At 39.8% G+C, this 25,760-nt stretch overlaps 1 protein-coding gene across 1 annotated transcript; it reads left to right on the top strand.

Annotated features, from left to right (window-relative positions):
• Positions 1-22,085: 22,085 nt before the first annotated feature.
• Positions 22,086-24,503, top strand: insm1b (insulinoma-associated 1b). The gene has a single exon (XM_061893732.1). The coding sequence runs from the start codon at positions 22,386-22,388 to the stop codon at positions 23,691-23,693; it is 1,308 nt and encodes a 435-aa protein (XP_061749716.1). The 5' UTR covers positions 22,086-22,385; the 3' UTR covers positions 23,694-24,503.
• Positions 24,504-25,760: the final 1,257 nt, after the last annotated feature.

Below are 25,760 nucleotides of genomic sequence, written 5' to 3'. Positions count from 1 at the left end.
CACAAACATTCCTTTTCTTTTCACAGCCAACAAGTTTGCCTTTTACTCGCCTCCACTCCACAATAACACCATCTAGACATATTACCTCACACAATCGGTTGCACGCCAACAGTTGGAGCATCATGGCTTTTTCCACCACAGACCAAGTGATTGCATGGCTACCAATATGATTGTGACGCGCAAAAAGTCTCCACAATACCACAAGATGAGGACGATGATGATTGGCGAGAGATCTTATTGTGTATTCACCACCCGGGGCTCAGGAAGGATCATTCACATGTAGATGTCTTTGTGGAAGTGCCTCGACTATACAATTTCCATTTAGATCAGCTGTATACACAAATAAAGAAAGGACATTGGGTTCTTCATTTGATTAACTAATCATAGTCTTTGTAATTTCTCTTCGAGACCTTGAAGGGCGGCGGTGGGCTGCACACCTTGATTAGCTTATGCATGATTGTCGCTGCTATGGTACAAATCAGTTCAAGTAACTCAACTCCATGCACTGCACTACACATGGTGGTTGTGATTAAACAGGCGATTAAGTCAGAGAAAGACTCTGCAGATTTCTTTCCCTATAATCCCTTTTCCTGCATTGTGTGCATGGACAGCCTCGGCGCACTCCCTGATCAGCAATAACCCAACACTGCAACAATTGGAGTGGGAGGTGATTTGAGTCTTTAAGGCTCCCCGGAGAGGGCATAGAGGTTGTTTGTGATTAAGTCAAATTTAAAGGTGCATTCTGTTTTTATTGCCTCTTGCTGGATCAGGGAATTATTTATCTGATGCTTACAGCAAAAAAACAAAACACACACAAACATGGGTCAAATGTGTAGTACAGAAGTAAAGCAATAAGGATTCATCCAAAAACCAAAATGAGCAGGACGGCTGCCTCAATAGTGCTTTCACCCTGCGCCCACTCCTCTGCTGGCCCTCTTCATGTAGTTCAACACTCTGCGTGTATCATCTGAAGGCTGCATTGAAACTCAACACGGACCCTCTCCATGACTGATCTCTTTTGATAGAGCGCATTATGCAAACGGCTCCCAACTCCTGCCGCATAATTAGCGCTTAATTAATTTGAGTGAAATCTTTCATCTGTCTGTGTCCGGCCGGCTCCTTCCTTCCATTTACAGCAAGATATTAATTTCAGGTGGAGGGTGGGGGTTTGGGGGAAGGCTGCAGCCCAGTTGATGAAAAGGCTGATATAATTAATCAAGTACTGTATCTTTTCCTTTCATTTTTGAAGGAATAGTAATAAGTGTGATGAGCAGAGCCTGATTAACCCTAATTAGGGTGATCATTTAATAATCAAGGAAACAGCACAATTATATGGGAAAGCAAATTATGCGGCCTAATGAGGAGTGTTCCCTTTCGGGGAGGGCCTTGTTTGGAAAATGGGGAATTCCAAAAAAAAAAAAAAAGGTCAAATTATAGCTTGGCTTTGTTTTGTTCAATGTTGAGGATACTTGAAGGCTTGAGGCCAAATTTTACGTGTGCCATTTCTATTTTTAAACACACAACATGAATTCATAGCATTGTAAAACAAAAATAATTATACTCCAAAATATTACCTATTTCCAGTTTGAGTTGTATTAACTAACATTGACAGTCCTTTCAGGCCAACAAAGTCTCACGCATTACCAAGTCTGAGGGAGCCCAGGTTCAGGACCATGGACAGTGATCAACCACTGCAGAGAACAGGAAGCACATTTATTCTAACAGAGGTCATATTATGATTCTTATCTACTTACGTGTGGTCTACATCAGTGGTTCTCAACCTTTTTTCAGTGATGTAACCTCTGTGAACATTTTTTAAATTCAAGTAACCCCTAATCAGAGCAAAGCATTTTTGGTTGAAAAAAAGAGATAACGAAGTAAAATACAGCACTATGTCATAAGTTTCTGATTTATTAAATTGTAAAACAGTGCAAAATATTGCACATTTGTAATGGTCTTTCTTGAACTATTTGGAAAAAAAGATATAAAAATCACAAAAAACTTGTTGAAAAATAAACAAGTGATTCATTTATAAATAAAGATTTCTACACACAGAAGTAATCTTCAACTTAAAGTGCCCTCTTTGGGATTGTAATAGAGATCCATCTGGATTCATGAACTTAATTCTAAACATTTCTTCAGAAAAAAAGAAATCTTTAACATCAATATTTATGGAACATGTCCATAAAAAAATCTAGCTGTCAACACTGAATATTGAATTGTTGCATTTCTTTTCACAGTTCATGAACTTACATTCATATTTTGTTGAAGTATTATTCAATAAATATATTTATAAAGGATTTTTGATTTTTTTTTTTTTTATATAATATTTTTTTAAAAATCTCACGTACCCCTTGGCATACCTTCAAGTACCCCCAGGGGTACGCGTACCCCCATTTGAGAACCACTGGTCTACATAACCTGTAACGGTGGTGCTTTGGTCAAAGGTTTGCATTCATTTTGTTTTACAGACCCATCTGTAAGCCACTTTCTGAGTGGCTTTTGAAAATGAGTCGATTTTGGGGTTGTCTTTTTTAAATGCAAATTAACTCCTGTATGCCCTGCCCCCTTCAGCTGACTGAGACTGAGACATTTTTGTAGCTTTTCAAGTATGCATCTTGCGTGGTAGAAAAAAATGTCCCTTAATTTAAAATTATAAGCTACTTTTCAGTAGAAATGGCAACAGCTGAGAATTCTAGCATCCAATCGTACATGTACGAGCCAGACAGTAACCCAGAGCAAGAATACTTCAGAACCGAGGCTTGAAATTAATGAATCTCAATAGAATCTGGATGTTTACTCATGCTATATGTAAACAAGTCACTCGTCACCAGCTTTGGTTTTAAGGGTGTCATATTGTGATTTTTCTCCTAAATTTCAAACACATTTTTGTAAGATACTGTCTGGTGTGCCGTGGGAAATTATGAAATTTCAAAAAATTGGTCAAAAAATATTCCTCTGTAAACCAATAATTACAATCCGCAAATAATGTGCCGTTGTTGGTGTGCCTGTGCTGTCTAGAGAACGGCATATACTCTTCCATATCAGTAGGTGGTAGCAGGTAGCTCATTGCTTTGGAGGCCCATTTTGAGACAAGACAATTAGTGATGCATAGAGGGTTATGGTTATGGTTTGAAAATTATATAGAACAATTGCATTAGGTACTTGATGAGAACGACTTTATGCTGTCAATTTAGGCTACTGAGTTAAATTTTTTTAACATGTATTGCTTGCGGTGTGCCTCGCGATTTTTTCAATTAAAGAAAATGTGGCTTGGCTCAAAAAAGGTTGAAAAACACTGGTCTACATAACATGTAATGGTGGTTCTTTGGTCAAAATTTTGCATGGATTACGTTTTAAAGACGGGCTTCACAGTGGCAGAGAGGTTAGTGCGTCTGCCTTACAATACGAACGTCCTGAGTAGTCAGGGTTCAATCCCGGGCTCGGGATCTTTCTGTGTGGAGTTTGCATGTCCTCCCCGTGAATGCGTGGGTTCCCTGCGGGTACTCCGGCTTCCTCCCACTTCCAAAGACATGCACCTGGGGATAGGTTGATTGGCAACACTAAATTGGCCCTAGTGTGTGAATATGAGTGTGAATGCTGTCTGTCTATCTGTGTTGGCCCTGCGATGAGGTCGACTTGTGCAGGGTGTACACCGCCTTCCGCCCGATTGAAGCTGAGATAGGCACCAGCGCCCCCCGCGACCCGAAAGGGAATAAGCGGTAGGAAATGGATGGATGGATGTTTGAAAGACCATCTTTAAACCGCTTTTTGACCATCTCTTCAGGATGCGCCGTTTTGTGGGCGGTCTTTTTTACGTAGTTCCACTTTGACAGCGTCCTCCGCCGTCAGCCTTGTTGTGGTTTATAGCACTTCCATAGTGAGTCTATTGACAGAAAAAAGTTAGAAATGAAAATAGTTTTTTATTAGAAATGACAACAGCGTAGGATGCATGTGCATGTACGAGCCAGGCTGCCCCATAAGAGGACAGCAAAAAAGAAGGAGCTTGTTGACTTTTGACAACAGCGTGAACTACAATGGCGGACTCGCACAAATAAAAATGGTGGACTCTTGCAAGCGTCTACTGAAAACATTGACCATATATGGAGATATCCTCCGAGGTAACCAATTAAAGGAAAATCTCAAATGTCTCGTTTGGAACAACTGAACATTTTTAGAGTAATTTTTGAATTTTTTTAACACCTTAATGGTTAAAATTCTAAATTTCAGTAGGGCTTTCAAATACGTAGAACTGTACTTCTTAGTGCATTGTACACATTTATTGCATGTGTTAAAATATTTGATCATGATTAATGAAAATTAGTCATGATCCACGGCAACACTCTGATAATTCCGATTTGACATTTAAATCATTTGACAGCACTTATTTAAATACTTTTTTTTAAAGAGTAAACAATAGCGGTACCAAAAACATTTGCTTGCAAAAAATGGTAAATGGGTTGTACTTGTATGGCACTTTTGTACCTTTTTTTTTAAGGAACGCAAAGAGCTTTGACACTATTTCCACATTCACCCATTCACACACACAAATTCACACACTGATGGTAGGAGCTGCCATGCAAGGCGCTAGCCAGGACCCATCAGGCGCAAGGGTGAAGCGTCTTGCTCAGGACACAACGGACGTGACGAGGTTGGTAGAAGGTGGGGATTGAACCAGTAACCCTCAGATTGCTGGCACGGCCACTCTCCCAACTTCGCCACGCCGTCCCCCAAAATATGTTAGAGTAATACATAATGTAGGATATAGAGAACATTCAAATCCTTTAATTTATTGAAACAAAAACATCACAAGTCGATCGATGACTTGGTGCATTTGAAAACAGCTAAAAATATGTACAGAGATATATAACCTTAGAGTAAAATCAATATTATAACATTTGTATGCACGCACAACACTTAGCAAATCATATCTGTATGTGGAATTAAATTATAGAATAGATTAAGCAAACAAATCAAACAAAGTACTAATGTGATTTAGTTTAGGAGACTGTTCAAACTACAAGTTTTCACTAAGTAGAAAGAAAAACAACTCTAAACTCTTAACTCTTAAATCAAACATCTTGAACCTTTAAAAAAAATAATACATCATCTCATTTATCTCCTACTATTTATTCTTGAGAAATGTAAATATTTTGTATATGTTTATATGTACACAATAATTAAAGTTTTCATAAATAAATAAGCAATTAATGAAATTATGTAAAAAAAAAAAAAAATTTAATTTAAAAAAAATGTTCAAGATGTTTATCAGAGTTATTTTTCTTTGTAAAAAAATTAATTATTGTGTGTATGTGGCAGCAAGGTGCAACATGGGTTAGTGCATGTGCCTCACAATATGAAGGTCCTTGGTTTCGATCCTCGGACTTGGGGCCTTTCTGTGTGGAGTTTGCATGTTCTCCCCTTGAATGCGTGGGTTCCCTCCGGGTACTCCGGCATTCTCCCACCTCCAAAGACACTTGCCTTTCGGGACAAGTGGTAGAAAATGGAGGCATGGATGTTTATATGTTTAATATTTATTTCTGTATTTAATAATTGTTTACTTACTTATTGTGTAATAATTCATTTACTAATTTATTTATTCACCGTTCTGGTACAAATAGAGAACAAGGAAATTGGATAAAACTGCTATGATCTGAAAAGGGGTAGGATTAAATAAGCTCTGCTTCTTCCTACTCCTTTTCAGGCGTGCTGTAATGGAACAACTGGAAATATGCAATGCTTTACATTGTTAACTGTATGGTATGCATGTTTGAAACAAACTGAAACTAACAAACTAACATTTCAATTTATTACAATTCTGAATCCATTCAATATATTTAAGAATCATTTTTAAAAATATATATATTTTTAGGACCTTGCTTTGCATATACGTAATACATTAGCAGCCAAGAGGATTTCGTAACCCATATTAGTTGTTTTGAAAAGTTTTTATATTCATATACCAAATAACATATTGCGACAATCAATTAGAATCGAAAATTGTCTTAATGCGAGAACTGTTTCTGATTTGAATCATCACCCAAAGAATCAAAATCTAATTAAATTGTGAGTTGTTGTAAGATTCACATCCCTAGTAAACAATGCATTACATTTAAGGACATTGAGCAACTACGCGAATTGTCACCCAATATTGGATATGCAGTGGCTGGAAGAAAAAAAAAACAGCTAGCATTTACGTGAAAAAGCAGAAGAGTAAAGGGCATGGCTCATTTCATGGGGTTCGGTGCATCCTTCATCCTCTTAGATGATACAGCTGCTGTCCACACCTTCATCAAGATAATGGTGACCTCATATTTGGAGTCTCTGAACATTGGCCCCGGTATCATTTTTCTTAGGCCAAAGCCCTTATCACTATTGCGTGATCATCTTCAGAGTTCTGTTGTCCAAGCTCGTGATAAATGCACACACACACACACGCACAAACACACAAACACACACACACACACACACACACACACACACACACACACGCATATAGGGCCTTTTTTCTGTATGTGACGTGGCCGTGAGTGAGTGAGTGTGTGTGTGTGTGTGTGTGTGTGTGCATGAGTGTCTACATGCATGTACCTCAATTTACTGCTCTTCACCCCCACAGTGCAGCTGCGCCTCCGAGAACTCTTGTGAAGTAATTGAATGAGCTGGACCAGGGGGGGAACCTGTGGCAGCGAATGCAACGCCTGCTGGCCTTATTATCTGTAATACGGCCTCCAAGCGCCCCCGCGCCTCCTCATCTGCTCATGAATACAGAAATGAATGTGATGGACGTCAGAGGTGAACGCGAGAGGGAGGGAAAAAGAGGGCAGAGTGGTTTTAATCAGCTCCCAGATAGAACAATCACTTTATCCACCTCGGCAGCTCAGAGGCGAATTAGTGTTTAACATTCCATGGCATGCTTTCTAGCAGGGGACTCTGCCCCAAACAACCAATGGACTGTAAAGATTATCGAGAGACACTCTGATGTTTTTGATGAGGATATTAGAGCTAAATAGGCCCCCGGGAATCCAGCTACTGATATGCAGGAATAATTTTTTGCTTAATAACTGGGTCTCTGCAAGAGAAGCAAATGTGACATTTAGATGCATTAGTTGTCCCTTTAAAGCTTTTGCTCATACTGTGTCCATGCGGAAGTCATCATCAGCAACATAGGAGATATGTCTGCTATGGATTGGGACATAATCTTTCAGTGTCTATCTATGATTACCAAATACGCACACACTATATGTACTGGTCACAACATTAAGTACTGGGGACATGTATAATATATGTATAATAATTCTAATTCATAATAATGTTGTTGTTTTGTAACTCACACTGTCAGAGAGGTATTCTTCCAACAATATTTGTGGATGTAGTTTGCATTCATGATGTAGTTCAGGTGTCACCAGCGCGGTGCCCGCGGGCACCAGGTAGCCCGTAAGGACCAGATGAGTCACCCGCTGGCCTGTTCTAAAAATAGCTCAAATAGCAGCGCTTACCAGTGAGCTGCCTCTATTTTTTAAATTGTATTTATTTACTAGCAAGCTGGTCTCGCTTTGCTCGACATTTTTAATTCTAAGAGAGACAAAACTCAAATAGAATTTGAAAATCCAAGAAAATATTTTAAAGACTTGGTCTTCAATTGTTTAAATAAATTCATTTACTTTTTTTCTTTGCTTCTTATAACTTTCAGAAAGACAATTTTAGAGACAAAAAATACAACCTTAAAAATGATTTTAGGATTTTTAAACACATGTACCTTTTTAAACACATTTCAGCACACCCAGTGTGTGTGACAATCATTGAAACTTTAACTTTAAATAGTATAATTTGCCAAAAAAAGTGTTAAAAGTAAACATCTGCATAACATTGTATCGTTAATGACATTCAAGAAAACAAAACAAAAAAGAAAGAAATAGAGGGGGCGGGGGCTGGAGCCTATCCGGGTGGAAGGCAGGAATAAATTCAAATTGATTTTACACTTTGACCTAGAAAACAAAAATGAATTGTGTGTTATTTTTTAATCAATACAAGGAGGTCAGGATTAATGGCTACAATGAGAACATTTTGTAGTGCACAGTTTTTGGAAGTGGGTTTTGAAGCAGGATACTGATAAAGCATGTTCTTTGGGGTCACACTCAAACCCCCTGAATGCACCAGGTCCTCCCTGCCCCATGGGGACCACCCCACTATTTGAGAAGACCTGGGTTACTCTAACACAGTGGTTCTTAACCTGGGTTCGATCGAACTTTAGGGGTTCGGTGAGTCGGCTTCAGGGGTTCGGCGGAGGTCAAAACACACCCGACTCATCGTGGAAATACAAACTTCTCCCTATCGGCGTATTACGGATACGGCAACAGCTGACTGATTTGCAGGTGTGTAATTTGTTGTGAGTTTATGCACATTGTTGGTTTTGTTGTTTGAACAAGGTGATGTTCATGCACGGTTCATTTTGTGCACCAGTAAAGAAACATGGTAATACTTTAGAACAGGGAACATATTCACCATTAATATAGGTGCTTATTAACATGCAAATTAGTAACATATTGGCTCTTAACTGAACATTAAGTTCTTAATAATGCCTTATTCGGCATGGCCTAACCCTCTAACCGTGATCCTAACCCTAACCAAATAACTGTAAATTAAGTCTTTATTACTTAGAATTTGTTCCCCTAGTGTTCAAATAAGTCTAAATTAAGTCTTTGTTACTTATAATATGTTCCCCATACTTAAGTGTTACCAAAAACATGGAACTTTGTCTTGAATTAGAAAAAAAAAACATTTTATTTTTCACTACAGAAGGGTTCGGTGATGAAACTGGTGGGGTTTGGTACCTCCAACAAGGTTAAGAACCACTGCTTTAACACAATGCTTGTCAATGATTTGTTGTTAACAAATAACAAAAATCTCCTAGCAGTTTTTTGTTATTTGTCAGTGAACAAATGTTTTCAGAGGTGAACTGTTGTTCTTAAGGCGACCTATTCCTAAACCCCCCAGCCTCCTCAAAAAAACAGAAACTATTAATAAATGATCACAAATAGAATAACCAGATGTCTGCTCAACCTCTGAATTAAAGTAGTGTGCAGTCTGGACAACACAAACAAAAGCTTTGTAACTGAAACAGGAAAACAAGCAGAAGAAACATTACAGCTCTGTTTAGAATGGTGTTGTCTCTACACAAACCCACTAAACTAATCAGTTTGTTACTTTTTGTCACTTTTGTTCCCTTGTGGATGCTTGCCCATGCTCTCAGCCCTGAGGACAGAAGCTAAAAGTGAGGCTGTGCCGTGTCCACAGCCCGCCTGATTAAATCTAGGTCCCTCGCTGGCTCTCTCCATGAAAAGGAGCAGCAAGAACAAGACCTCAGCTAATCCATTACAGTAATTGATTGACAATGCATTGAAGACTGCCATGGAGGGAGCACCAATTAGAGCCCTGTCCTATTGCACTTTCAATTTGGCTGGGCACAAGGAGCCCATCATTCATTTGGAGGCATCTGTGGTTAGTATTAAGCTCATCACTGTGGAATGACTAAAAAAATAAATAAAACATCTCCTGGAAACAAACTGTAAGGAAATTAGATTTAAGTAGCCGCAACATTACGGCCATTTACACAATCTAATGAGACCCAATAAAAGGGCTGTGTCAATCATTCTTTACAAATGGTGTGACTGTAGTATGCATAGTTCTACAAATCTACACCACTGAAACTGAAAAGGCCTGGGGCCACGTTGACACGTGTTGTGCTTCGAAGATGCTAAAACCAATCCAATGTAGGTCAATTTATGCTAAAATATCTGAACTAAACTGGCACGCGTAAAGACAACAGACTGTCGCAGTTCAAATCCACCCTCGACCAAAGACGTACTGTTATATTTTGTCTTATAAGATTGCCCTGTGGTCCCTGGTGTGTTAAGAGTGAATTTGTCCTGACAATTGCCTCCAGAATGGGACGGGCTGACAATCATAAGTAGGCAAGGCAAGGCATTTTTTTTATAGAGCCCAATTCGTACACAAGGCAATTCAAAGTGCTCTACATAAAATTAAAAGAAAGAAAAACAATTCCAATAACAATCAGAAAATGCGATCATAAAAAAAAAATCATAATTAATTAAAATCAATCAAATACTGTAGACAAAATACTTTCAGTCGTCATATGCACAATGAAATACAAATGTTTTTAGCCTGGATGTGAACTTTGATAACGTTGAGGACGGGCTCAGATCTTCAGGAAGTCTAGTCCAGATTATAGGAGCATGAAACTGAAATGCTGTTTTACCATGTTTGATACTGACTCTGGGCACCAGCAGGAGACCACTCCCTGAGGTTCTCAGAGCTTGAGATGGTTCATATGGCTCTAACATGTTGAAAATACTTGTAAACAAGGGGAACTGTTTTAAAGTCTATTTTCTCATAGCAACAGGAAGGCAGTGCAGTGACCTGAGCACTGGACTAATATGGTCATGTTTCCTGGTTCTAGTCAGGACTCGAGCAGCAACATCCTGGATGTACTGCAGCTGCTTTACAGCTTGTTTAGAGAGCCCAGTGAGAAGGTTATAACAGTAGTCTAACCTGCTGGAGACAAAGGCATGGATTAGTCTTTCTAAGTCTGATTTAGACATAATTCCACTGATTTTTGCATTGTTTTTAGGTGGTAGAAAGCTGCTGATGTTATTGACTTAAAGTGGCTGTTAAGGTTCAAGTCTGAGTCCATTACTACACCCAGATTTCCAACCTGATTATTGGGTTTCAGTGAGAGTGTCTCAAGGTGACTAAAATAGTGTCATCTGCATTGTTGTGGTAAGACATATTGAAGCTGCTTCTTAGTGCAATATCTTCCTAGTGGCAATATCTTCAGGTTGAATGAGTGGGTTCCCAAACTCGAGCTCTTAGGAACCTTACAAGTTATAGCCATTTGGTCAGAGGCACAGTTACCAATTTCCACAAAGTATGTCCAGGGTATACCCTGCCTTCCGCCTGAATGCAGCTGAAATAGGCTCCAGCTCCCCTCCGCGACCCCAAAGGGGACAAGCGGTAGAAAATAGATGGATGGATGTTCTTGAATCAGGATTGGACTCGAACCAGTTAAGAACGAAACCAGATATTCCCACACAGTTTTCTAACCTTTGTAATAAGGTAAGGTCAATTGCGTCAAAGACATCGCTCAGGTCTAGCTGAACCAAGACTGAGACTTTTCCTGCATCCGTGTTCAGGTGGATATAATTTGTCACCTTGATCAGCGATGTTTCAGTGCTGTGATAGGGCCTAAAGCCTGTTCGGAAAATATCAAAGCCGGATTTCCATATACTAGTATGCAGCTGAGATAGACCCCAGCACCTTTGAAAGGGACAAGCGGTAGAAAATGGAAGGCTGGATGGAGTTCTCAGGACACAGTTCTAAGAACTACCACACTCGAGTTTAGTTATAGGAACTACCCTTTCCCATAGGGACTTTTCCTTTTCATGTTGGCACATGGTTAGAGATGCTGGGGACCTTGGTAAGAAACATGTGATGCCTGCGACCCGTGACATAGTACTTTCTCACCTACCACTGCAGAAAAACCAACCACCTGCCCGCGAAAAGTGAACAGAAAAACAACACAAGCAACATTGGAGACCTCGGACACTACTGTCTTCATGATCGTCTGCTTGCAAAGAATAATAGCAATGGGTGGTAAAATTTGGCATCTGATAACGTCAATGGAAGACTACACCAAGGATGCGAGGAATTCAGTAACAGGCAATATTTATTTGTTTCATGGAAGACGAAAGGAAAGCAACGCGCCACAGACGAAGAAGGAGACAATTAAGTCACTTTTTACTATTAATTATCGTATGTGCTGATTATATAGACCTACGTATCCTATAGGTAAACATTCCAGACGGTATTTGACTGTTAGTATTCAGCAGATTACAATGTGTGGATATTTTAGACATGCATTGTGTACCACACGTATTCTTGTTTTATTTCAGATGTTGTTGCCACTCATTGCACAACACTCCTCACCGTCCATCTGGGTCCAAACTAAAGTAGAAGACTGGTGGAGAAGGGTTGTCCCCAGTTTTACTGATAAGCAGTGGATTGAAAAGGTAATTAATTAATTAATAAATGATGTATTTATCGCTGACTGTGTCTATTTTCTGTGATGCTGTTGCGATCTCGTAAACAACTCTGGGTTACTTTTTAAAAATGGCAAGTCTGTGTTGTGGCTTAGAGAAGCGCATAGGGGCATAGCTCATCAATTCAACCATTTACCAAACACATCCGTATTTTAGTTCCAAAGGGATTCCGTTTGGACCCTGCCTCAGAATAGGAGCTAAAATGGTTCGAGGATCTGAGCACCGTAGTCCCTAGTTCCCATATGTCTGAACACAATGAAAAATGGCCCAGGGACTAAAAAGGTTAAAATAACTTCAAAAAGTCCCCACAGACAGAAAACAACCATCGTTAAACAGGAGAGAGTCACTAAGCTGTTGATATACAACTTTTTCTAGGGTTGCCCAAAAATGGCAGGTTTAATAGTTGAACGGGTAGAGTACCATGGCGTGGCGCAGTGGGAGAGTGGCCGTGAGCAACCCGGGGGTCCCTGGTTCAATCCCCACCCAGTACCAACCTTGTCATGTCCGTTGTGTTCTGAGCAAGACACTTCACCCTTGCTCCTGATGGGTGCTGCTTAGCGCCTTGCATGGCAGCTCCCTCCATCAGTGTGTGAATGTGTGTGTGAATGGGTAAATGTGGAAGTAGTGTCAAAGCACTTTGAGTACCTTGAAGGTAGAAAAGCGCTATACAAGTACAACCCATTCATTTATCAAGACTGCTCTTCTTTAGGAAGTGCTTAGTAACAACAGTGTTTAAGGTTTTTGGAAATGTTCCAGTCTGAAGTGAGATGTTCCCTAGATTAGCGAACTGTTGTAACAAACTGCTCAGCACAGACTTTAGAAATCTAGTGGGAACTCATCAAGGCAGCATGTTGATTGACTCTGACTGTGGTTGATTTTTCAACTGTTTTTTCAGTGAAGGGAGTGAAATATGCCACCCTTAGTTGACTACGTGACTGCTGAGCAGCTTTTTGTTTTCCAAGAATTATTGCATTTTTAATGCCTTGGACTTTATTATGCAAAGTCTACTGGAAGTGAAATTGGAGGATGTGTTCATCTGTTCACTGTTGCGAACAGGACATTAAAAACAGGAAAGTTAAAAAATGCATTGTGAGAACACAGTCAACTCTAGCTCGCTCAGTAGATTAGAGAGTCCGTTTTCATGTCATCTATTCTTCCACAGTCTTTACTTTCCATCCATCCATCCATTTTCTACCGCTTATTCCCTTTTGGGGTCACAGGGGGCGCCGGTGCCTATCTCAGCTGCAATCGGGCGGAAGGAGCTTACACCCTGGACAAGTCGCCACCTCATCGCTGGTCTATACTTTCTTTATTCTCGATTTTTCTGTCATAAATAGTCCCACGAACACCATCATTCCTATGATTCTTCTTTTTCAAGTTTGTTTGAGTACTTTTGTCCACGCAAGATTTTGCATTTGTTTTGGATAAACATAACATAAATGCATTTTATGACTTTAGAAAGTCTTATTTAAGACATTATATGAAATTTTGATTGCACTTAAGATTGCTAATTGTTAAGGCCCCCAAAGGGGATACGCGGTAGAAAATGGATGGATGGATATATGTCCATGCCTGTACTTATTTTACTCATGATATACTGTATATATTTTGGGAGGGTGGGAGGGGAAAAAAAGCAAATTTGAGTTGTATTGTATTTCTGTTAACTGTGTGTCAAAAACAAATACTTAAAAAAAAAGAAAGGGAACAGATGCATGTGCATGTATGAGCCAGACTTCTCCACAACAAGATAGCGGAAAATAAGGATTTTTTTTAATACAGCGTCGTACTAAATGCGGACCCGTGCAAACCCCATTGGGTAAATATGTACCATATAATCTGTTAACATCACACTTGGGGAAAAAAGGCTTGTTTCCCAAATGTATAAAGGAAGGCTAGATCATTTGTAAATATCGCCGCAATGTATCCATGGTTGGACTTCAAATTCTTGGGACTTACGCAGGACCCAAATACAAAACTATAGGTCATAATACGTAAGACAAGTTGGTTATGTACAAACCCTGTTTCCATATGAGTTAGGAAATTGTGTTATATGTAAATATAAACGGAATACAATTATTTGCAAATCCTTTTTAACCCGTATTCAATTGAATGCACTACAAAGACAAGATATTTGATGTTCAAACTGATAAACTTTAAAAAAATTTTGCAAATAATAATTAAATTAGAATTTCATGGCTGCAACACGTGCCAAAGTAGTTGGGAAAGGGCATGTTCACCACTGTGTTACATCACCTTTTCTTTTAACAACACTCGAATGTAGAGCTTCTGTCGTTCAACAGTCAGGGTTTTCCGCTGTCGTATTTTACGCTTCATAATGTGCCACACATTTTCGATGGTAGACAGGTCTGGACTGCAGGCGGGCCAGGAAAGTACACGCACTCTTTTTTTATGAAGCCACGCTGTTGTAACACGTGCCGAATGTGGCTTGGCATTGTCTTGCTGAAATAAGCAGTGGGATCTATGAAAAAGACGGCGCTTTGATGGCAGCATATGTTGTTCCAAAACCTGTATTTACCTTTCAGCCTTAATGGTGCCTTCACAGATGTGTAAGTTACCCATGCCTTGGGCACTAATGCACCCCCATACAATCACAGATGCTGGTTTTTGAGCTTTGCGTCGATAACAGTCCGGATGGTTCGCTTCCCCTTTGGTCCAGATGACACGATGTTGAATATTTCCAAAAACTATTTGCAACGTGGACTCGTCAGACCACAGAACACTTTCTCCACTTTGCATCAGTCCATCTTAGATGATCTCGGGCCCAGAGAAGCCGGCGGCGTTTCTGGATGTCGTTGATAAATGGCTTTCGCTTTGCATAGTAGAACTTTAACTTGCACTTACAGATGTAGCAACAAACTGTACTTAGTAACAATGGTTTTCTGAAGTGTTCCTGAGCCCATGTGGTGATATCCTTTAGAGATTGATGTCGGTTTTTGATACAGTGCCGTCTGAGAGATCAAAGGTCACGGTCATTCAATGTTGGTTTCCGGCCATGCCGCTTACATGGAGTGATTTCTCCAGATTCTCTGAACCTTTTGATGATATTATGGACCGTAGATGTTGAAATCCTTAAATTTATTGCAATTGCACTTTGACAAAACGTTGTTCTTAAACTGTTTGACTATTTGCTCACGGAGTTGTAGACAAAGGGGTGTACCTCGCCCCCTCCTTTCCTGAGAAAGACTGAGCATTCTTGGGAAGCTGTTTTTATACCCAATCATGGCACCCACCTGTTCCCAATTAGCCTGCACACCTGTGGGATGTTCCAAATAAGTGTTTGATGAGAAATCCTCAACTTTATCAGTATTTATTGCCACCTTTCCCAACATCTTGGTCACGTGTTGCTGGCATCAAATTCTAAAGTTAATGATTCTTTGCAAAAAAAAAAGTTTATCAGTTTGAACATCAAATATGTTGTCTTTGGAACATCAAATATGTTGTCTTTGTAGCATATTCAACTGAATATGGGTTGAAAATGATTTGCAAATCATTGTATTCCGTTTATATTTACATCTAACACAATTTCCCAACTCATATGGAAATGAGGTTTGTACAACAAGACCTCTTTAAGATTCAGCAAATACCCTGATTAATGACTATTAGTTCATTTTTAAACTGTGTCAGGGGTACGGTGGCTGATAGAAACATAGAAATGATCCAAAACTAAAAACACACCAACACAATAAAAAAATGCGCCAGGGAAATGTGGCAAAATAAAGGAAAAAGAAAATCATATCTGGGGCGCAACAATTATGAACAAGTAAAAAGATTAATTAAACAGGGAAAAAAACCTCAAAAGCTGTAGCAAAAAGGCAGCTGGTGCGGGTGTACTGTGGCAACAAGACTCCCAGCACAAAGGCACACAACACTCTATACAATATTCCAGGTGAACCAGAGAGGTCTTAAATAGGCCTAATTACCAATTGAAAACAGGTGAGCCAGAGGGAAACAGAACACAAAATAGAGGTGCAGAGAACCCTATAGGCCAGGGGTAGGAAACCTATGGCTCTTGAGCCAGATGTGACCTCTTTTGATGACTACATCTGGCTCTCGGATAAATCTTAACTGACATTGCTTAACTCGATAAGTAATGAATAATTCCGCTGGTAATAACAGTGTTAAAAATAACGTTCTCATGCATTTTAATCCATTCATCCGTTTTGTACTGCACCTCTTCAAGAAGTCGTATTAATGGTAAGAAGTATTTTATTTATTATTGGTCAGCTTCAGACTAACAGTGTTATTAACAAGAATATGAAACTTATTATACTCTAAAAATGTTGTTCTTACTTTAAAATGCACACATTTAGTTGTATTCAGTGTTAAACATATTATATGGGTCTCAAGGAAAATATTTTTTTAAATATTTGGCTTTCCTGGCTCTCTCGGCCAAAAAGGTTCCCGACCCCTGCTATTAGCACTAAGCAGGAACAACAATAAAATTATTAAGTGAAAGCACCAGGACAAGAAATGATACAGAACACAGGAAAATAACTAACCAGGTCCAAACTGTTATGTGGAATCATAACTAATTAGTCAATTAAATTGATTTGTTTGTTTAGAAAAACTTTTATTTATATTATTTTCATTTAATGAGTGTTACTAAGAATAAATATAAAATCCGGACCTCATGGAGTGCCTCGAACATTAAATACACAGACATAGTTTTGGTAAGGTTACTGCAATAGAGCGCACAGGTGTGTGTGTGGACTGAACAGCAGAGATCTTCTTTACATTTGTGTTAGTACAATTATTTTAAAAAGTGAAGGTTAAGGGATTCAGAAAAAAAGTGTTTATTTTAATTATTTTCCTTAAAATAGCCATTTGGGCTATGAAGTGTGTTATATCTGATAACTCGATTAATCGGACAAATTAATCAATAGATTACACGATTACTGAAATAATCAATACACGCAACCCTAATCGAATCACATAAATACTGCAAGATCAAAAACAAATGCAAAAAAATGGCAATTACACACAAACCCCCAAAAAACATGCACGGAATACTGCAATTTTACAAAACAATACAGTTAAAAGAGTAGGTCTGGCTCTCCTTCCAGACCTATATGATAAATAAATTATTTGCTGTATAATATCCTTAAACATTTCTACCTTTTTATTCAATCCATCAAAAGTCAGCTAAGGTTTCTTTGGGCATCCCGCTCATGTCTGTAAAGGTCTGGTCTCGACTGGTAGCCTGGAAAACATCCAATGTGTTCCTTGATCTTGCAGCATTTCTTTTATGCAGGTGTTTTCAGTTTCAAAAAATTTCTGTGGTTGGAACGTTTGGACTTTACTGTCAGTCGTTATTGTCTCTTTCGAGTGAACGACAACAACAGATCAGCAGTTGCAAGCTATTCATTTGGTAGTTATTTTTAAGCCACCTGACTGAACTGGAGTCACACCAACTGAAAAAAGCAAGATGACTAAGAGTCAAAAGAAACATAACAACATTTGTATGCACTTTTCCTATTAATTGCCACATTGCGCCTAAAAATATTGCGGCTTCACCACATCACATATATTTTTGCTTTTTATTTATTTCATTACCTAAATTAAGCATTTTCCAGCAAAACAAATAAACTAAATACTAAACAAACTAAATAAACTACAAGTATCAATAGAGTACTATCCACTATGAGACCAAAACAATGAGAGTATGCTGTTCAGTATTGTGGCCACTGATTGGCTCAGCCCATAGGGAGCATTACTATATTGGAAAAAGTGTAAAAGTGGCCAAAGACTTTTATTTTATGTGCGCTCATAAGGTTGAACACAAATATTTAGAGGGTATAGGTAAACAATAGAGTTGCAACTTTGAGCACCTCACAATTAAATTTGATCCCAAGCCTTGTGGTCAAGATTAGGTCCAGTATCGATTCTCCATTCAACCCGATCCTATTATTTGGTATTTCAATTATAATAAAACTTCTCAAAACAGGTTACATGTTACAAAAGCTTCTCTCTGATGCTGAGGTACAACTTATATACGCGCACTGTTCACCTAAAAAACACCTTTTAAAACTTTATTTATTTTTTATTTTAATCAGTCGAATAAAATAAGATAGAGCAACTCAAACTCCAACCCAATCACAGCTTTACAATACTTAGATATAAATTTACAAACATTTGAGAACACATACATATACAATTAAAAAAAAAAGTAAAACCAGAAAAATTGATCAAAGCAACATCAATAATAGTAGCTTAAAGGCCTACTGAAACCCACTACTACCCACCACACAGTCTGATAGTTTATACATCAATGATGAAATGTTAACATTGCAACACAAACCAATACGGCTTTTTTAGTTAACTAAATTACAATTTTAAATTTCCCGAAAGTTTCGTCTTAGAAACGTCTTGTAATGATGACGTGTACGCGTGACGTCACAGGGTTTTAGGAAGTGTGAGCGCTACGCACACACACAGGTAAAAGTTGTTTGCTTTAACGGCATAATTAGACAGTATTTTGGACATCTGTGTTGCTGAATCTTTCGCAATTTGTTCAATTAATATTGGAGAAATCACAGTAGAAAGATGGAGTTGGGAAGCTTTAGCCTTTAGCCACACAAACACACGGTGTTTCCTTGTTTAAAATTCCCGGAGAGTAAAATTTACTATGGATCACAGCGCGGTCAAGCGAACATTAATCCAGACCAAATGTCAACCAGCAGGTTTCGGTGAGAAAATTGTAGTTAAAAAGTCAGTTCTTACCGGATAAAAGCTGAGCTTGTGCCGTCCATAGTTGCCATCGACTCGCCGGAGACACTGCGCGTCAACACCCGGCCGTGGACACACCCTTCCGACTTTAAGGTACTATTTAACTCACTAAAACACTAGCAACACAATAGAAAGACAAGGGATTTCCCAGAATTATCCTTGTAAATGTCTTTAAAAACATCAGAATACGTCCCAATGCTATCGCGTTTTTTTTAACTGTTTTTTTTTTTTTTTTTCTAGTCCGTCGCTATCAATATCCTCAAACACGAATCTTTAATCCTCGCTCAAATTAATGGGGTAATTGTCGTTTTCTTGGTCCGAATAACTGTTTTTGTTGGAGACTCACATTATAATCAATGTGAATCTGTGAGGAGCCATCAACATGTGACGTCATCGTCTGCGACTTCCGGTGAAGGCGAGGCTTTTTCAGGAAGTACCAAAATGGGCGAACTTTATCGTCAATTTTCTCTACTAAATCTTTTCAGCTAAAATATGGCAATATCGAGAAATTATCAATTATGACACATAGAATGGACCTGCTATTCCCGTTTAAATAAGAAAATCTAATTTCAGTAGGCCTTTAATATTTTTGTTTTTTACCAAAACATGTATTCTTAAAAATTATAAATCCATCCATCCATCCATTTCCTACCGCTTATTCCCTTTGGGGTCGCTGGGGCACTGGTACCTAGCTCAACTACAATTGGGCGGAAGGCGCAGTACACCCTGGACAAGTCGCCACCTCGTCACAGGGCCAACACAGATATACAGACAACATTCACACTCACATTCACACACTAGGGCCAATTTAGTGTTGCCAATCAACCTATCCCCAGGTGCATGCTTTGGAAGTGGGAGGAAGCCGGAGTACCCGGAGGGAACCCACGCATTCACGGGGAGAACATGCAAACTCCACACAGAAAGATCCTGAGCCCGGGATTGAACCCCAGACTACTCAGGACCTTCGTATTGTGAGGCAGACGCACTAACCCCTCAACCACCGTGAAATATAACAAACAAAAAAATAACTTTTTTTTTTTTTTTATTGCTTCTTGAAAAAAATAAATTGAATCAGAATCGGTATAAATCAAAATCAAAATGTGTATGTGAATCAAATTTTTTTTTTCCATCACTAATGATCTTTTTTTTTTAAATCTCCCGCTATTAAAATAAAGTTGATTTTTATTGAGGTTATTTGCAGCCTCTGTAAATTTTTGTGTGCCACACAATTTCTTAGGTGAGAGAAAAATCAAAATAAGGATCTCACTGTCAAAGCACGACCCATATGAAAATATCATTAATGTTTTTGAATATTTCCTACAAATACATCCGTGAACATGTACAACTGCTACCAATGATTATATGCGTTAAATAAAAACGAGTAAGTTCTGAAAATATTTAGAAAAAAAAATATGAAAAGGGGTAAGATCAAATAAGTTCTTCTTCCTCCTATGCTTCTATTTGGACGTGCTGTGATGAAACTGGAAATAATGTAATGCATTACATTGTATCAAATGCGTGTTCGAAATAAACTGAAACTGAAGTGGACTGAACTGAACAAGAAAACAGAACCAAGTCATAATATCCATCTTTACAGAACAAAGGTTTCACAAAAAAAATTAAACTTGGCCACCATTAGTGGAAGTCAATTTGTATTGTGGCAGCTAGCCTGAAACAACGTAGTCTGTACCACAACCTGACGCGATTGACGGAGGGCTTTTACAAATATTTACACAACACATGATTAAAGCGTCATATTAACAATTTAAAATGTGTACCTTCAAAAGTAGCAATTAAAGTGAAGTCAGCCGAGAGGCCAAAAAAAAAGGAAAAAGCAGGATGACAACAGGCTGGAGAGATGGCTGCTAGCTGGCAGCTGTATGCTAATTAGGCGCCCTGGCTTCCCGTACTAGCCCAGCAGCACGCGCCACTGAGCAAATATTACGCATGCGCACTGGCAGTCGAGGCCCTCACGCGCACGGTGGAAAGGGAACTCGTTAAAATACCATCAAAGTCTCAATAAAACAATGTACTTTTACATGGCAAACATATGTACATGATAATTGTGGTAAAAATAAAATGCAGGGGGGAAATAAAAGATAAAAATAGGGCATTATATTTTGATACGAGTGCTGCCAAAAAACAAACAATGCCAATAAATAAATTTAAGCATAAGTTAAGAGCAAACTAAGGAAAATAACAGTGTGTCACAGGCAGGTGTGACACTCTCTCTCTCTCTCTCTCTCTCTCTCTCTCTCACACACACACACACACACACACACACACACACACACACACACACACACACACACACACACACACACACACACACATAGGGGCCCATTGAGAGGAAGGCGCACAGGCCTGCAGGCTCACCGATTGTGTAATTATTTGACTTGGTCATACTGCAGCTTTATGCAAATGAGGGGAACAATGTACGACGATGGAGATTAATTCCTCCCCGGTCTGCCGACTGAAAGGGAAAAAGAATGCAGCACTCTGCCAAGTGGCGCACTGATGCAACCTATATGGCTTTTATGTGGCAACATTTTTTTTTTTTAATGAATAAAATGAAATGGAAAAAAATAAATGTACGTGTTGGGGGAGGAAACTGTACGCGTTTGGCTGGTGCAAAGTCTGCATTTAAAAGATTTATAAACTTTTATGGTGCAACTTGTTTTATTTATGTCACATTTGGAGCAGATTGCTGAGTGCACGCGCGAGCACACAAAACAAGTCAAGGATATTTTAAAGACGCGCAGACGTGACCATTGTGCACAAAGACCAGAGGGTCTTCTTATTACTTATGTATGCAGCGAGAAGTCTGATTTATATGTGGGGTTAAACTACCGAGAAAGACACGCGTCCTTCAAAAAAAAAAAAAAAAAAAAAAAATGAAAAAAAACCTTCTTCCCCAATATAAAAAGATCAATAAAAGTAGTTTGATATGTAAGCTCGTGCGTAAAAGTGGAAATCTGCAAAAAATGTTTTTAAAATTTTCACGTTCGTTATGTTAGATGTTTCCTATAACCCCCCCTCCCCTTTTTTTTCTCTCTCCCAAAATGAGAACCACAAAGCCACGGCACGTGTGCATTTGTATAGGGAGCCATCAGACCGTAAAAAGAGGAGGGGTCCCCGGCGTGTGCCTGCGTCTGGGAGGGGCAGGGCGCGCACATTAATGCAATAAACCGCCATTGCATCTGCTGAGCTATCTGCACATCCTCCAACGAAATCCAGCAAAGCAGGGCTGAGGGGGGGAGGGGGAGCGGGGTGGCTGGACCCTCCCTCCCACACGCCACTCCCGGCCTCTGATTGGTCGGGGATGCTGCGAGAACAATAGCATCATTCCGGCATAAAAAGAGTGCAGCTATGCCTCGGAGACGAAAACAGCACCAGAAGGGTCCATAGAGCGGGGGAGGTTAAAAAAACCAAAAACCCCCAAAAACAAAAACAAGGTGTTGTTATTTTTCCGGCATCCGCAATCCTCCAAGTGCCTTCACTCGCCGCTCCCGACTATACAAGATGCCCAAAGGATTCCTGGTGAAAAGAAACAAAAAGTGCGCGCATGTTTCCTACAGGACTCGGCCGGAAGAGGATGACTTCCAGGAACCCGGCCAAAGCCAAACTGCCTTCCCGGGTCAGATGCAGCCTTCCTTGCCGGTGTGCGCGGCCTCCGAGGCGGCAGCCGCATCCCCGGTGCCAAAAACGGAGAAGCCGGCCCAGTTCGGTAACCCCGGAACGGCGTGCCAGGCCTTGTACAGCCCGACCCGGCCCGTCAGCAAGGAGCATTTATTCGAGCGAAGTTTCAATCTGGGCTCGCCCATTTCCGCTGAGTCATTCCCGACACCGGCGTCTCTCTCCGGGTTGGACCACCTCCTTTACGCGCCGGTCGATTTGAAGATCGGAACCAGCAACAGCAGCCGGAGCGGAACCACCAGTAGTCACATTAATAGTAGCATCGGGAGTGCTGTGCCGGTACCGAGCAACCGCGCGACCACCAAAAGACCCGCACCGGACAAACCCAAAGCCGCCGCCAAGAAACCCAAAGCCATCCGAAAGCTCAATTTTGAAGACGAGATGACCACGTCGCCGGTGCTCGGGCTGAAAATCAAAGAAGGTCCGGTGGAGGTCAAGCCCGGAACCAACAAGCCTTTAGGGGAGTTTGTGTGTCAGCTCTGCAAGGAGGCGTACGCGGACCCCTTCTCCCTGGCGCAGCACAAGTGCTCCCGGATCGTCCGAGTCGAGTACCGGTGTCCCGAGTGCGATAAGATGTTCAGCTGCCCCGCCAACCTCGCATCTCATCGCCGCTGGCACAAGCCCAGAACCGGGCAAGCGGTGCCGGGCGTCAAACCCGCCTCAGAAGAATTAGCCAAAGACGCCATCAGCGACCGAGACACCCCGAGTCCGGGTCTGTCCGAGTCCGGGTCCGAAGATGGCTCGTATGATTGCCACTTCTGCGGGAAGAGGTTCAAGCGCCAGGCGTACCTAAGAAAACACATCATGGGACACCAAGTCCTGCAGAAGAAAGTTCTAGAAGTCGAGCCGGTTCCGGTTCCGTCGTCCTCTGCAGAGGACGCCTCAAACCAAAGCCCCCTCAACCTGAGCCCCGTCGACCGCTTGCTGTGTCCCGTGTGCGGGGAGAGCTTCACCAGCAAGGCGGGCCAGGAGCGGCACCTGCGGCTCATGCATTCTTCTCAGACCTACCCGTGCAAGTACTGCCCCGCCACGCTCTACAGCTCCCCGGGACTCACCCGCCACATCAACAAGTGCCACCCGTCGGAGAACCGCCAGGTGATTCTGCTCCAAATGCCGGTGAGGCCCGCCTGCTGAACACAGAACTCGTTGTGCCTTTGGGGAGGAAAACACAAAAAAAAAAAAAAGAAAAAAAGAAAAGTTTGTCTGTTATGAGTTTCCCCCATCATGCCAATCAGTGATTGTTCCAATATTTCATATACTTTGAGATATGCTCCATTTCTCAAAATGAGCTTATATAGTTTGACTGTTATAAAAGGGTATTTTTCTAGGACAGCACATGTACTCAATGATAGCTTCTAGACCTAAGAAATGTTTTCTTCAGAAAAAAAAAGACAAAAAAAAAAAAAAGATCACTGTAGCTTTTTGTTGGAAAAAAAGACAACAAGAAAGTGTCCTACTACAAGTGTGACTGAAGGATTGTTGTTAAAGTAGAACCACAAATGCCTTTAGTGTAGTTCATATTCATCCAAATCCTGCTGTACACCTGCCTTAAAGAGTCAACATTTTTCTTTTCAATGCTGGCACATTTTATTATTATCATCATAATTGAAGATTGTTGCAATATTTTTGTCATCATATTTATTTATTTATTCTTAATTATTTTATGTAACTTATTGTTGATTGTTGTAACTTTTTGTTGTATAGCCAAATTTCTTCTTTTTTTAAATTGTCCAATTTATGAGTTGTGATAAAGTGTCGTGGTCGGCTTTTAATCATCAATCTTCACAGCTCTTGGAAAAAAAGAAGAAAAAAAACGCAAAGCTCTTAACTTAGATGCAATCTTTTTTAAGGACGTTATTTTTCCTAAATGTTGGCTTTTATAGCGCTTTGATTGTATGTGTATATTGTTGTTGTCTATGGAAAAAAAGTGATAATAAAAATATTTTCAAAATGAAACTTTGGTCTCTTTTCACTTCTAAATAATAGCAACAAAATATATTTTTAAAAAAACAACCTTACATATATCTTGGGTGTTTTTGCAGGAATTTAAAAATGACACTTTTGTAAACAAGGTTATAATGATAACCCTCGGTTAAAAAGTGTAATACAATAAAATAATCTTAATAAATTAGAATATCTTTAAAACGTTCACTTAAAAAATTCTATGACTTCAGCAGGGGAAAATAATTCAATACATTGACTTTGTAATCAAATTGGTGATTATACCTTACAGATTTAAAACACAAAGTTGAAAACAATTTCAAAAAGTTTAACATTGCAAACTACTGGTTTTGTGCTTATTTAATATGAACACAAAAAACGAATTAGCCTTTGATTAATCTGGATAAAACTCAAATCTGAAGTCATAACTTTTTCCTCTGTATTTAAATATTTATTCATGATGCACTTGTATGAATTAATAAGTGTGATGTACAAAAAAAGCTATTTTAAGCAATAAATATATTAGAAGGCCTATGCAAATAAATAAATATAATACATATATTTGGATGGACACACACACACACACACACACACACACATATATATATATATATATATACACACATATATATCCATTGTAACTTGCAGCTCTAATGGCCCAATAGAGAGTGTATAGCACTTAATGGCTATGGATAAATGTAGTCCTTACTACAATATCAGGACATGATAGGAGGACAAAGACTTGTTGGATTAGAAGTCTTCCGGAAGCTCTCAAAGTTGTTCAGTGCAGTAAAACATCTGCTTTGGAAAAATCATGCAGTTCAGTTTTTGGCAGCTAATTTATTGTGTGTGTCGAGTGACCTGCAGAACCTGTAAGTCATTTGCAATTAATACTCGATTATTGCCTCTGGAGGTGTCTCATCGAAAATGACTCTTTGGCATCATCCAGTAGTGTAACTTATGAAATCATATAATAGCAGAGAAGCGCTCAGAGGCTCCAGGACATGCAGCCCTAAATCTCCTACCAAGGAGTGAAAATGAGGTAACATAGGGTGCTTTCTCCCACTGCATTTTAGGGCTCAAATTACGGTCAAGTGCTTTTCTGGCGTCTTATGTGTAAAAAGGCGAGGCGGTGCACCTGAAGGTGCTGCAGCCATTGCACCTGCACCTCCCAGTGAGGCTCCATTATGCAGGGCCTCATCTAAACGGGACTGAGCAGCAGGGGAGACAGATGGGCGCAGGGTCAGGTTACCCCTGCTG

Source organism: Nerophis ophidion, linkage group LG03 (assembly GCF_033978795.1).
Source record: "Nerophis ophidion isolate RoL-2023_Sa linkage group LG03, RoL_Noph_v1.0, whole genome shotgun sequence".
Lineage (NCBI taxonomy): Eukaryota > Metazoa > Chordata > Actinopteri > Syngnathiformes > Syngnathidae > Nerophis > Nerophis ophidion.
This window is presented reverse-complemented; position numbering and strand designations above follow the sequence as displayed.